The sequence below is a fragment of the Erythrolamprus reginae genome, chromosome 11, assembly GCF_031021105.1.
Source record: "Erythrolamprus reginae isolate rEryReg1 chromosome 11, rEryReg1.hap1, whole genome shotgun sequence".
NCBI classification, from domain to species: Eukaryota; Metazoa; Chordata; class Lepidosauria; order Squamata; family Dipsadidae; genus Erythrolamprus; species Erythrolamprus reginae.
In genome coordinates, this window is record NC_091960.1 from 12811665 (window position 1) to 12826395 (window position 14731).

Sequence of the window (14731 nt, forward strand, 5' to 3'; positions counted from 1 at the left end):
AATACAAGCTGGATGGAAACAATCTAAAAGATGACCCACACTCTGTCAAGGACCTTGGTGTACTCATTTCAAAAGATCTAAGCCCCAGAGCTCACTGCAACAACAATGCTAAAAAGGCATCAAGAGTTGTCAACCTTATTTTACAAAGTTTTTTTCTCTGGTAACCAGTGATCGGTTGCTATCAGTTTGGCTGGTCTGCCAAGGATTGCCAAAAAACCTTCTGCGCATGTGCAAAGGCTTCTGTGCATGGGGCAGAGGATCATTTCAGAGAAGTGCAAAACGTGAACCAGCAGGGATGCGATGCAAACCTGGTAATTATACTTTTAACTAGGGCAGTGATGGCGAACCTATGGCACGGGTAACGCAGATGGCACACGGAGCCATATTTGCTGACCCGTGAGCTGTTGCCCTAGCTCAGCTCCAACATGTTTGTATGTGCTGGTCAGCAGATTTTTGGCTCACACAGAGGCTCTGGGAGGGCATTTTTGGCTTCTGGAAAGCCTCTGGGGGGATGGGGGGACGTTTTTACTCTTCCCCGGCTCAAGGGAAGCCTTTGGACCCCGTGGAGAGTGAAACGAGTCTACTGGGTCCACCAGAAGTTTCGGAAACAGGCTGTTTCTGCCTCCAGAGGGCCTTCAGGGGGTGTGGAATGTTGTAATCATAGGTTTATAAGCACTGAACTTTGGGAATGGAATATTACTGGAGGGTGATATTTTAGCCCAATTGTGTGCTGTATAAAACCTTAATTCTTCCTCTATGGAAAGGCAGCAAAGTCCAGGCTGAGTAAGCATCCTGCAGAATCCATGACCACAGGGAAAATAATTAACTGATATACAACATGAAGAAAACCTATAGCTAACTTCCATATAAGGAAATATATGCCTTACTCTCATTCCTTTGCAAACACACAATCCAGGAAAAAGGCAAAGAATGGAGCTTCCGTTAATTATCTATAGGGAAGTCATGAGAAGCTTGCCTTATATGGTGCAAGAGTGAATGGTAGTAAGGGGGAGGGCTTAATGTATGTGGCATTCGCGAATTGGTTATTCTGTACCACATGTCAGAGAAGTGAAACACAATAAAAAGAGCGATCCTGATTTAACAGAGGTCACCTCATAGAGAAAACTTTCTCTGTCGCTTCATTTTGATGTGGCAATCATGGCATGCTGTGCCTCCCTAGAGGTCGACCCACTGAAGGAGGGCTGCATGCCTTCAGTGGAAAGCTGTTTTTACCCTCCCTAGGCATTGAATTATAGATAGGAGCACTCGCGCATGTGCGATAGCCTTTTCGGCACCCGAGGAATAAAAGTTTTGCCATCGCTGAGCTAGGGCATACAAAACCTTTGTCAGACTTATCCTTGAATACTGCTTCCCTTCCTGGAAACCACACTGTATTTCGGACCATAACAGATTAGAGAAGATCCAGAGGTATTTTACAAGAAGAGTACTCAACTCTTCTGTTTGCAGTAAAATTCCTTATTCCACTATACTTAAATTCTAGGCCTGGATAAACTTGAACTATGCCGTCTACATTCCGACCTAAGCTTAGTACACAAGATCATCTACTTTAACGTCCTACCTGTTAACACCTACTTTAATTTCAATCACAATAACACTAGGGCTCTCCATAGAAAACAAACAAAATATAATCCGCTCTAATCTTGATTAAAGAAAATGCGACTTCTGCAATAGAGTAGTAAATGTCTGGAACACTTTACCTGATCCTGTTAGTTTCTCTAACCTCCATACCTTTTACCTTAAACTGCCAAACATGGACGTTACACATTTCTTAAGAGGTCCCTAAGGGAGTGCATAAGCACACCACTGCACCTACTGTCCCTGTCCTACTATACCCATTTGTATATACTCATTTTATATGTTTATGTTTTGCTTCTTTATATCCATTTATTTGTGCCATTTTTTCATGTGTTCTGTTTCCTTGCACTTGTTGATAAAATAAATATATAAATAAATAAAATAAACAATACTTAAAATGAACCAATGTAGAAAATATGTCTTAACACAAATATTTGAGTACTATATTTTGTGCTGCCTCTGGATTCACAGTCAGTCGTCCCTTTGCTACTCGAGCACTAAACCAGTGTTTCTCCACCTGGACGATAAGATATGCATGCTGGCTGAGGAATTTTGGGAGCTGAAGCCCATGCATCTTCAAGTCGCGGAGGTTGAGAAATACTGCACTAAATGTCTGTACAGATTCTCAGTCATCCAGGTCATGGTTGACTCAAAGCTGCTTTTTAAAGAGGCTTTTTCCTTTGAAGTTCTATAGTGTAATGGTTAGCACTCTGGACTTTAAATCCAGCGATCTGGGTTCAAATCTCGGTGGAACCTCCTTTTCAAACTTGACTATAAAAAATATGACTTCAGTAACCGAGTTGTCGAAGCGTGGAACTCATTACCGGACTCCATAGTGTCATCCCCAAATCCCCAACACTTTACCCTTAGATTATCTACGGTTGACCTATCCAGATTCCTAAGAGGTCAGTAAGGGGCGAGTACAAGTGCACTAGAGTGCCTTCCGTCCCCTGTCCTATTGCTCTCCTATATCTCCTATACCTTTCTTCTATTCCTATATCTCTTCTTCTATTCTTTCATTGATATGTTCTATTACTATATCTTCTTTTCTATTATTTCTTAGATATATTTTACTTTGAGTTTCTCCTCTATAACCTTCATCATGTATTTTACTATGTGTATATAGATATATACCCACTAAAACCCTCATTGTGTATTGGACTAAATAAATAAACAAACAAACAAACAAACAAACAAATAACATGTTTCACTTCTTATCTAAGAAGCTTCTTCAGCTCTGACAGGATAGTGGGGAATGGAAGGATTTATATTCCTTGCAGATAGCTGGTCATTTGCATCCTTTTTGAAGGTCACTGAAGCACTTGGAGGTTTGTCTGTGTCCTCATGATCATCTAATGATTCCTGTAGTCTTCAACCTTTCTGAAAAGCCATTCATATTCCCCCAAACATTCAAAGGGTGTTCATCCCACATTGCACAGCTATTTGATAGATATGAATTTTTCCATTCCCTACTACTATCCAGTCAGAACTGAAGAAGCTTCTTGGAGGAGAAGCCAAAGGTCTTCAAAGAAAAATGATAGCAGTGTTCCAATCCTTGAGGGGCTGCCACAGAGAGGAGGGGGCGGTCAGGCTATTCCCCCAAGGCACCAGAAAGTCAGACAAGGGATAATGGATGGAATCTGACCAAGCACAGATTCCACCGGGAAATAAGGAGAAACTTTCTGACAGTGAGGATTAATCATGGGAACAGCATGCCTGCAGAGGTTGGGAGAGCTCCAACAATTGAGTCTTTCAAGAGGAAATTCGACTGCCATTTTTCAGAAATGGAGTAGGGCAGAGGTCTTCAAACTTGGCAATTTTAAGACTTGTGGACTTCAACTTCCAGAATTCTCCAGCCAGTATAGCTGGCTAGAGAATTCTGGGAGTTGAAATCCACCAGTCTTAAAATTGCCAAGTTTGGGGATCCCTGGTGTAGGAACTCCTGCTTCAGCAGGGATAGGCAAAATTGGCTCTTCTATGACATGTGGACTTCAATTCCCAGAATTCCTGAGCTAGCATGATTGGCTCAGGAATTCTGGGAGTTGAAGTCCACAAGTCATAGAAGAGCCAATTTTGCCTACCCCTGGACTAAAGGACCTATTTATTTATTTGTTCGGTCAAGTAGGTATTGGAAGGCACTCTGGTGCACATGTACGCCCCTTACTGACCTCTTAGGAATCGGGAGAGGTCAACAGTGTCTTAGGGTAAAGTTTTGGGAGTTTGGTGATGATACTACAGAATCTGGTAGCGAGTTCTATGCATCAACTACTCGGTTACTAAAGTCGAGTTTAAAGCGGTTTACTGTACTTTAAGTTTGTATCTGTTGTATGCTTGTATGTTGTGGTTGGTCCCTTCTAACTCTGTTACTGTTAATGACTAGAAAAAAAACCCCAACGAAGTCCAGTCGCCTCCCACGCCTAAACCCTTTGGTTTCCCGCCCTCATCCATCCAAGTGCAGCGGCAACCTGGCAATGCATGACTTTGCATGTGCTACATTCACCTGGGACGGAGGCTACGGTGCGCGCGAAGGGACAAAAAGTCCTCGCTTCGTCTCTTCCCGCCCGCTTCCTCGATCTTTTCTCCCAGGGAGGGAACAGGTTTCGGGCGGGGCCAGAAAAGGGAGGGGTGACGTAGCCCGCGCCGCGGGGGGGCGGGGCTTCCGGCGCGCCCGGCCTCCTCCGAGCGGAATTGCCTTTGTCCGTCCGGCTGAGGCGATGCTGTCGTCGAGTAAGAAAGCGACCGCCGCCGCCGAGGCCCCGGGCAGCGTCGGGAGCGGCGCGGGGAGCGATGGCGCTTCCGAAGCGCCGGCTCCCCCGCCGCCTCCGCCTCCTCCGCCGCCCCCAGCTCTCTCCGCTTCTTTGGGGGCCGCCGCTGCCGCCGCAGTGGCAGAGGCCGGCGGCGCCTCGGAGCGCACGCCCCGTAAGAAAGAACCGCCGCGCGCCTCGCCGCCCGGGGTTTTATCCGAGCCGCCTCCCGCTGGCCCCGCCGTGGGCTCCGAAACGACCGGCATCGCCGAGACCCCCGAGGGCCGCAGGACCAGCCGCCGGAAACGGGCCAAGGTGGGTGGCCGGGCCGAGTTTGGGGTCTGCTCTCTGTGGGCTTAGCGTGCCTGAGGGGGGCGCTCTCGGAGGAAAAGGAGCGGGAGTCGTGGTCGCCTTAGGCCGAGCTCCTCGCCAAGCCCCTTTCCCTAAAACGCCTCACTCCAGGCTCGAAATATAAAATTAAAATGGGGACGAGGGGGTGTAAATTGTGTGACCTTCATCCTGACCTTTCAGGCGGGCCTGCATGGCAGGGTTGTTGTGAGTCAAAATGGGCGGGAGAAGGGCATTTCATTTTAGCCCCCACCAATCAGTCTGCAGACAGAATAGAATAGAATAGAATTCTTTATTGGCCAAGTGTGATTGGAGACACGAGGAATTTGTCTTTGGTGCACATGCTCTCAGTGTACATAAAAGAAAATACTGTATACATTTGTCAAGAATCATGAGGTACAACACTTAATGATTGTCATAGGGCAGTGATAGCGAACCTTTTTTTCCTCAGGTGCTGAAAAAGTGTGGGCTCGCACTATTGCACATGCGCCAGTGCCCACACTCATCATTCAATGCTCGGGAAGGGTTAAAGCAGCTTCCCCTGCCTCTGGAGGCTGGAAACAGCTTGTTTCCCAACTTCTGGTGGGCCCAGTAGGCTCATGTTTTGCCCCCCCGCCCCGCCCCGGCTCTCTGGAAGCCAAAAACACCCTCACCGAGCCTCTGTACGAGACAAAATCCACTGACCGGCACACACATGCGCATTGGAGCTGAGCTAGGGCAACGGCTCACGTGCCAGCAGATATGGCTCCATGTGCCACCGTTGGCACCTGTGCCATAGGTTCGCCATCACTGTCATAGAGGTCAAATAAAGCAATCAGGAAGCAATCGGTATGAATAGAAATCTTAAGGATACAAGCAACATAATGTTCTTATAAACCAATTCGCTCAAAGACAAGAGCTTTAAGTAAAAGTGGCATTCCCTTAGAGAAGAAAAAACTTGTTTTATTGTCTTAGTATTGCAATGGTTGAAGGCTTTTGTAGCAGCAGTAAAGCTTGTAACTTGAAAGCTTGGTGTTGAAAGCTTATATGGTTTCCAAAGACTGTCCTGCAGTTTTAATTTTTTGAAGCCACATTTCACTGAATTTGAAAGCAGATTTTATGTTTGTTCAATATAAAAATTGTATTGCATTTTCCCCAAGTTATTTCTGCCTTTTGGGGAAGGGATGGTTGACCTGCTACATACCCATTCTAAAATCCTTTAAGGTCTTTAAGAGTGGACAGTGGGGTAGAGTTTTTAGTTCTTAGATTCTTCTTTAACTTAATTGCTTTATGATTGGAAACATGATGCAGTTGTTCTTCCTATGTTCCATTTTCTTTTTGCTATTTGCAAAATATCTTACAGCATGTTATTATTTGGATAGGGGGGAAAAACTTGGGAGCTTCTAGAATTCTTCTCTTCTTCCTAGGAAGAGGAATACTGAAATAGTTATGAGAAATTATGTACGTAATTCCATATTCTTTTGATATCTTGTGCTCTATCTCTTTATGATTTCTGACCAGTTTTCCTCTGTGCCAGGTTTCAGGGCAAAGCTTAGTTGTGAATTTGAAGTAGAATGTGTGATAATATAACAATTGATAATATAACATGAGAAGGGAATGCCTGTGTATATTATCTTTCATAATATTGAGCTCAAGTCCTAAAATTGTTGGACATGGTTTTGAATATATATTTCAGAATTATATAGAATATTGAATTTGCAGATTGGATTGGATTGGATTGGATTTGTATGCCGCCCCTCTCCATAGACTCGGGGCGGCTAACAACAGTAGTAAAACAGCATATGACAATCCAATATTAAAACAGTTAAAAACCCTTATTGTAAAACCAAACATACATACAGACATACCATGCATAAAATTGTAAAGGCCTAGGGGGAAAGAGTATCTCAGTTCTCCCATGCCTGGCGGCAGAGGTGGGTTTTAAGAAGCTTACGAAGGGCAAGGAGGGTGGGGGCAATTCTAATCTCTGGGGGAGTTGGTTCCAGAGGGCCGGGGCTGCCACAGAGAAGGCTCTTCTCCTGGGTCCCGCCAAGCAACATTGTTTAGTTGACGGGACCCGGAGAAGACCCACTCTATGGGACCTAACTGGTCGCTGGGATTCGTGCAGCAGAAGGCGGTCCCTGAGATAGTCTGGTCCGGTGCCATGAAGGGCTTTATAGGTCATAACCAACAAATTACATATTTGTGTAATGAAATCAAGTTCTATATCAAAAAACACTGGTATTGAACAGTTTTGAATTTAATCAAATTATGAAATAATTTCCCTTGCCTGGCTTTGGAAGCTGCAATGACTGTGTGGTTTTTTTACAGAATACATCATAGGGTTAAATAATCTTACACAGATAACTTTGTGACTTTTTATAGCATTTAGTCTTATATACTGCTTTACAGTGCTTTACAACCTTTTTAAAGCGGTGTACAGAGTCAGCTGATTGCCCCCAACAATCTGGGTCCTCATTTTACGGACCTTGGAAGGATGGAAGGCTGAGTCAATCTTGAGCCTGGTGAGATTTGAACTGGTGAGCTACAGGCAGCCGGCAGCCGAAGCAGCTTGCAATACTGCACTCTAACCACTGTACCACCGAGACTCTTTTTTCTGTGATGTATTGCATCTTTAATTTGAAGACTGTTCAGTTAATTCAATACAATTTGCATTTGTCGTTTTTGGTGTTATTTACCTCTCCCACAGCAATTTACTTGATTGTCAGCTTTTTTTTCTGGCCAACTCCAATTACAGGTGGAATACAGAGAAATGGACGAGAGCCTTGCTAATCTTTCTGAAGATGAGTATTACTCTGAGGAGGAAAGAAATGCTAAAGCAGAAAAAGAGAAAAAGCTACCGCCTCCCCCTCCTCCTCCCCCTCCTGAGGAAGAGAATGAAAGTGAGCCGGAAGAACCACCTGGTGAGTTGAAGATCCCCATCTAGTAAGGCAACAGTTATTTAACTCCTGACGTATTTATGTTTTTTTCAGGACAGCACGGAGAGGCACACACCCTAATCCTTGCGTTCCCCATAGGTTTTTCTGTGAAACAAAGAAAAAAGGTTATATCTGTTAATTTCCTTTTTTCTCTTTAAATATGGTCAGCTATATCTTTTAGTACTGCACATTATAATCTTTTAGTTACTCAACAAGATAGAATTGTTGGACATTGTTTAGTACTGTATAATGTTTCACTTGTTTTGCAACTAGGTCTTACATAGAGTCTTGATTTTGTAAATAAAACAAGTTAATTTTTTTGTGAGAACTGCTTATTTTCCCCCCCTCTACACTCCATTAAATAATGACCAGATATTTCTGTTTCAGAGAAAGAGTCATCTTAATGCTAGGAAAGTTTCTAGCATCTTGTTTTGCTAAGGTCCAGCTACATGTACCGTATAGTGTTAACATTGTGTTGTGCCTTATGAAAAAGGAGTTGACATCTGCCTTCTTTTTAAGAACACAGTTAATCTTGCATGGGCATATGGTTGGAACTGTTTCAGTTAAGAAGATAGCATTAGATGAAAAGGTATAATTTAGTAGATACTACAGTTTGGTTTTAGACCGTTGAATAGATCCAGGTTTAGCCATTCTTGGATTGTTGAATAGATCCACTTGGAGTAAGTAATGAATGAAGTTTAAAAAATTAGATAACAAGCCAGTTTGTTTAAGTGTATTTCGAGTTCTGTAAGTAGGTTAAAGATTAGTTTTGTGTTTCTTGAGTATATTATTTGTGGAAGAGACAGGGCTTGGTAGCATTTCTAATCTATATATAATCTAACTTTCAATCTTAATTTGCTGAATTGTGCTAGGCATTTTTGTTGCTATTCTTAATTAAGAGGTGCAAGCTTTTGCTGCTAGATATTTTTGCCAGTATTCTCTGAATCAGAAATCATTTGTATCCTTTTTCTATTTAATACTTAGGTGCTGGGAATGTTTTCCTCTGATGCAGAAAGACAATAAAATTTGTCAATTGATTGGAGTGCAATTATAAAGCTAGTATAAATGAAAATCCAGTTATGAGATGCACATATGAGTGGTAGATAAATACAGTCTTTTCATATAAACATTTATTTCAGGGTCACCCAAGCTTCTTATTTCAGTGTGTAATATAGGACAGGCGATTAGGAAATAATTGGGTTTCTTGCTGATCTGTTGCAAACCTACCAGAGATCTATCAGTAACTTTAGATCGGTCTCATTCTCATTCTTTGTATTCTATGTTGCATATGTACCGTGTTTCCCCAAAAATAAGAGATGTCCCCATAGTAAGGCCAATTTGCCTTTTTGGCTCGTGAACTGAAATTATCCCACCCCTTGAAAATAACCCCCCCCACCTTTCGGGAAAGGGGGGGGATATTCCGCGAGCTGCTCTTTTTGCGGCAGGCACTCTTGGCTGGGAGAGTAAGCGAGAGGTGGGTGTGCACACCCCCTGTGGCACTAGCTCAGCTCTTCTGGGCTCTGCCTATGGCAATTTGAGACACACTCCTGCCTGTGAGGAAGAGGATGCGAACATCAATCCCTGCCTCCCCCCTGCCTTTCCTCCTTCCTTCCCTCCCCCCTCCCTCTCTTGGCAGGAAGCTTTTGACTGCGTGCTGCAGACAAGAAATCCTTCTCTTCCAAACTCTGCCAGAAATGAATCTTCATGAGACTCATCCTGCCTGCGCAGCCTCTTGGAGTGAAATATTTCTTGCATTCAGTATGCAGCCAAAAGGTTCCTTCTCCTGGTGATGTTTTTTAAGTGCACTGTTACCCCACCCCCCACCCCCGCCAAGAGAAAGAGGGGCGTGTTTGGAAGAGACAAGGAAGCGCATGCCCAGCTGCTTCTGCTGTTGAGCCTGACTAGAGGTCTGGCTGTCAGCTGGCCTTCTGCATGCAGCCCGTGAGAGTTTCTTTCCCCTCCCACTTTGCTGGAGAGCCGGAGGCAGGAGAGGATCAGTGGACATCACTGAGGAACACGACGGAGCTACAAGTCTCATGTAGGACGCACATCTTGCGGCCCGCCCCACCCAATGTACACCCCCAAATTGCGACCCACCAGGAGACGGGGTGGCGCAGCAGGTAGAGTGCTGTACTGCAGGCCACTGAAGCTGACTGTGAATCTGAAGGTCAGCGGTTCAAATCTCATCACCGGCTCAAGGTTGACTCAGCCTTCCATCCTTCCGAGGTGGGTAAAATGAGGACCCGTATTGTGGGGGCAATATGCTGGCTCTATTAAAAAGTGCTATTGCTAACATGTTGTAAGCTGCCCTGAGTCTAAAGAGAAGGGCGGCATAAAAATCTAAATAGATAGATAGATAGATAGATAGATAGATAGATAGATAGATAGATAGATAGATAGATAGATGTCCTACCAGATACTTGTAACTCCATCACATTTCTCGGCGTTGTGTCTAGAAAAGCCCATTGTAAAAGAAAACTTCTTGCGAGTTCAAGAAATTTGATTAAGCTCGTGATAAGTTTTCTTTTACAATGGGCTTCTCTGGGCACAACGCCGAGGAACGTGATGTGTAGCTGCCCAACATGTCTCACCTGCCGGAAATGAGTCTTTGTGAAACTAGTCACACCACCGCCGCTGCCTTGTGAAGCTGGACTCTGCAAGGCTTGTGCCGCTGCATGCACGAACGGCAGCAGGACCCAGCTGTGCTGTCCCAGTGGCAGTCCTACAATTCGTGCATGCAATGGCACAAGAAGTATTGTAGAGTCTTGTTCCACAAGGCTGTTGTGGTGGGCCAGCCACTTGGCCGGTGCCAAGTACAATGAGGGGGAGGCAGCGGCAGTGGGACAGCCAGTTCCATGCTTGCCGCTTATTGCGTCCCCAAAATAATACCCCCCCCCCCAAAATAATAAGGCCAAGGGCATATTTCAGGGTTCAAAAAAATATAAGGTCCTGTCTTGTTTTCAGGGAAACACGGTAGATATTTCAGAGAGAGCAAGAGGCAATACACGGTTAAACCTGAATATTTTGAAGCTGCAGATATATCTCCAAATTGCTTATCTAGAAAGAAATTTAACATTAGCATTATTTAATAATACAGTGATCCCCCGATTTTCGCGATCTTGTTCTTCGCGAAACGCTATATCGCGATTTTTCCCACCCGATGACGTCACTCTCTTCCTTCCTTTCTCAACTTTCTTTCTCTCTCTCTTTCTCTATCTTGCTTCTTCCTCTCTCACACTCTCTTCCTCCCTCTCTCATCTCTTTCTTTCTTTCCTTCTCTCTCTTTCTCTATCTCTCCCCCTCTTGCTGGCGGGCGGGCGGGCGAGCGGGGGCATCAGCGAGGAAGACCCAGGGAAGGTTCCTTCGGCCGCCCAGCAGCTGATCTGCTCGGCAGCGCAGCGAGGAGCCGAATCGGGGTTTCCCCTTTGCGTGGGCGGCGGGGAAACCCCGATCTTCGTCTGCTCGTTGCTGCTGCGCTGCCGAGCAGATCAGCTGCTGGGCGGCCGAAGGAACCTTCCCTGGGTCTTCCCCGCCGCCCACGCAAACTCCACCATCTGCGCATGCGCGGCCATGAAAAAAGGGCGCGCATGCGCAGATGGTGTTTTTACTTCCGCAACCCTACATCGCGAAAAATCGATTATCGCGAGGGGTCTTGGAACGGAACCCTCGCGATAATCGAGGGATCACTGTATATGTACTTTATGAATCTCAGAAATATACAGTTTATTTGCATTCACTTCTTTACCTGGAGATAAAAGGAGGCAAAATAATTACATAAACCAAATAAGTTTCTGCCAATAGGAAACTTTCATTGACAGTTTAAATTAAATTTCATTAATTAGGAATTTCATTGTTGGTCTAGTGCCTTACTACTTTGTCATAATCTTTTTTTTTTTTTTGAAAAAAAAAATTCTATTGACTGCAGAGGTAGCAAAACACTACACTGGCTTCAATTTCAAGGCTACAAGGTATCTAGTTTTTTACCTTTATTCATTCTTTAGCATTTATTTTCAATATATTTCTACTGTTAGCTTGTTTATGATACACCAGTATAAATATATCTTTCAAATTTTGTTAGCATGCGTGTTCCTTTTCCAGATCCCAAGTACATTTGTTTCATTGATTACTTGCCTTCTGTTCTAGAGCTCAGGGCTCTAGCATTTCCTTCTCTCCTTTCTCCCCTAGCAACACTCCGGTGAGCTAGGTTGGATTGGGAGGCTGTGACCAGTCCAAATGGCAATTAGTGGATTTGAATATGAATTTCTCTAGGACTAATCCAATGCCCTAGTCAGGTTTTATTTTCACTTCTGGAAAAGTTTTATTACTTCCCTCAGATCCATTCTTACAATCATATACTGTATCTCCTTTTTTCAATTTTTTGTCATAGATATTCTTTTGTTTGGAATCTTTAGAAGATGATTAAACTGTTCATTTGCCACTTTTTATAATAAGTAACTTGATACTTATCCATTTTAACTGCTATAATCAAATTTCACTAGTCTTTATGTTGGGTAGCAATTTTATTTAAAGTGCATTATCAAGCACATTTAGCTCTTAACTTAAGACTTAATTGTTTTACAGATTGGTTGGATGGGATGGGATAGAAAATAATAGAATGTCAAGGATTTGATAAAGTTAATTTTTCATAGCAAAAATCTGCTTTTGATTTGTTCAGAAAATTGTACCAGAATATCTGAATAAAACATATTGCAATCCCCCAATAGTTTTTTCTGTGATTTTTTAAAATAGATTGCAACAAAATAAGAGGAAATCTTTAAATTAAAAGAAATTCAACAGCTTTAAATATATTTCTGACCTATAAATATTTCATGATCGCTTTCGGTACATGAACACTGGTTCAGAGAAAAAGGACTACTTTTTAATTTTTGTCAGCAAAGAAGGAGACTGATGGTAGGAATATACTAAAGAATGCTGTTTTAATAATCTTGCCATAGAAAAGGGATGCAGAATGAAATAGGATGAATTACTTTCAAATATCTTGCAGTAAACATTGGAGAGGTTATGAACTGCACAACACAAAATACTACTGTTTTGAACGTATTTTGTTGAGAGTGAAAATAAAGCATGTAGGAATAGAGAGGTGAGTTTAAATGCAGTGGTGCCCTAGTCATGAGTTAAGTAGTGTAAGTGTCGTGCAAAAATTCAGTTTGAGCATTGCCCTCAACAGCAAAAGAAGACAATTTACATGCCATTTACCCCAAAACACAGAATGAATTGGGTTTTTTAAAAAAATTCATCTGCAAGTGGGTTACAAGAATCAGTATGTGTATAATTCAAAATCATAATCTTGAGAAAGAAGGGGTGTACACATTCCTGAAGTTAAACTCTACCTAAAATTGTCTTACAAGGAAAAAGGTGGGAAAAAGGCTCAGTACCAACGTTACTTAATTTAAAAAGAGGCTTGAGTGTCTCTTCAGCTTCAAGCGTGCATCTCTATACATTATCTGTTAAGCAATTAAATAATCTACTAAAATATGTTTTAGTTCAATGTACTGTACTCTTAATTCTTATTTATACAGTAATCCTACAGCTTTATGTTTTACTGAGGTTGCTATAAGATGTGAAAGGGAAATTGATATATGCTAATGTTTTTGTTTGGAGGAAGTATACAGTAGTCCCTCACCTATCGCTGGTGTTACGTTCCAGACCTGGCCGCGATAGGTGAAATCCGCGATGGGGAATTTATCGACTGATAGTACTTATTTAAGTATTTATATTGTAATTGTTTGGTAAATTTTTGTTGTTTTAAGTGTTTATAAACCCTTCCCACACAGTATTTATTTTAGATACAGTATTTAAATACAGTATTTACAATTTTAGATATATATTTTTTGAAAAACCTGCCGATCGAGTTCCGCGGGCTGTTTAAATCTGCCGATCAACTTCCTCAGAAACCCGCGAACCAGCGAAGATCCGCGAATGATTTTTCTCATTAATATTTCTTGAAAACCCGCGATGAAGTGAAGCCGCAGTAGGTGAAGCGTGGTATAGCGAGGGACTACTGTAAATCTTAATTTTCCTACATACAGATTATCTACTAATTTATTTTTCTACAACAGAAAGGGTTTACTCTACCAAGATTGAGAATTGCTACAACTACAATTGCTACATCATCCCTCATTGTTGGCCATGCTGATACTACAGTTATACTTAATCTCATTTAGAGGGTTACAGAAATTCCAGCTGTGTCATATCTATCCACTAAATAATTCCATGTCTCTGTTGATAATTAGAAAACTTGCTGTTGTACAACCATATCCTTCCAGGTCTTAGCCATTCCATTAGGTTTTTGTTCCTTTGTGCACTCTTTCCTACACATTTCTTTGCTTGCGTTGTTCTTACTGTAGCAATGTATGGTGTGCATTAAAGAAACAATGTTAAAAAAACTCACATCCTCTCAGACACCCCTTTTAGATATTATAACCTTCATATACAACCTTTCTGTTTTCTTCTATGTCTAACATTAAGTCCACCTTCTATACCTCAACTCTTCTAGGTACGTGAAGGTTTACTTTTTAATAGGACACAGACGAGCTTCATTTTTTTATAACGCCTTTAACTTTACCTGCATCTTAAGATGTGAAAAATTGTTTCATCCCATATAGGTTGCTCCTTTTTGTAGAGGAAAGGAAATTGGGAAGAACTGAGGGGAAATTTCTTCAAAATAAGACACATTTTGAAGAAAGCTTTTCTTAATTCTCCCTTATTAAGGAGGCTCTGCTGGTTATGTGTTCTTTAAAGTTATGTTACTCTGAGTTAGGATCCCCTCCAATTCCTTACTGCTAATGAGGAAAAAGAAAGCTAATGGCACAAGAGGGAGGTTACCTTTTTCTGTTTTTTGGCTTTATGGCAAAAGGAATATATTACTTCCCTTTATTTCCCTTTACTTTTTGGAAGTGGCAATAGGAAAGTTTTGTTGAAGCTCAACTTGTTGCAGGTCAAAAACCCTCCTTTTTCTTTTATCCAATTGTGCTTCTGCTTCCTGAAAAGCCCTGGTGGGAAAGAAATTAACAGTTCAAATACAAACAATCCTCCCTTCTGTTGGAAATGCCATGGGTTTCTGGAAAGCATATATTTTTGGGGCTGTTATAACAAGAAAAAATG

The 14731-nt window shown here is 42.4% G+C and overlaps 1 protein-coding gene across 2 annotated transcripts in view; it reads left to right on the plus strand.

Moving 5' to 3' along the window:
• The first annotated feature begins 4182 nt into the window (after positions 1 to 4182).
• Positions 4183 to 14731, plus strand: part of KDM1A (lysine demethylase 1A) — a 40988-nt gene continuing 30439 nt past the window's right edge. The window contains exons 1-2 of one of the 2 annotated variants that reach the window (XM_070764880.1): positions 4183 to 4655; positions 7426 to 7591. In XM_070764880.1, the coding sequence (XP_070620981.1) occupies positions 4311 to 4655; positions 7426 to 7591 (511 nt within the window). In that variant the 5' untranslated portion in view covers positions 4183 to 4310. The remainder of the gene's footprint in view (positions 4656 to 7425; positions 7592 to 14731) is intronic. The other variant, XM_070764879.1, reaches the window with a different exon arrangement.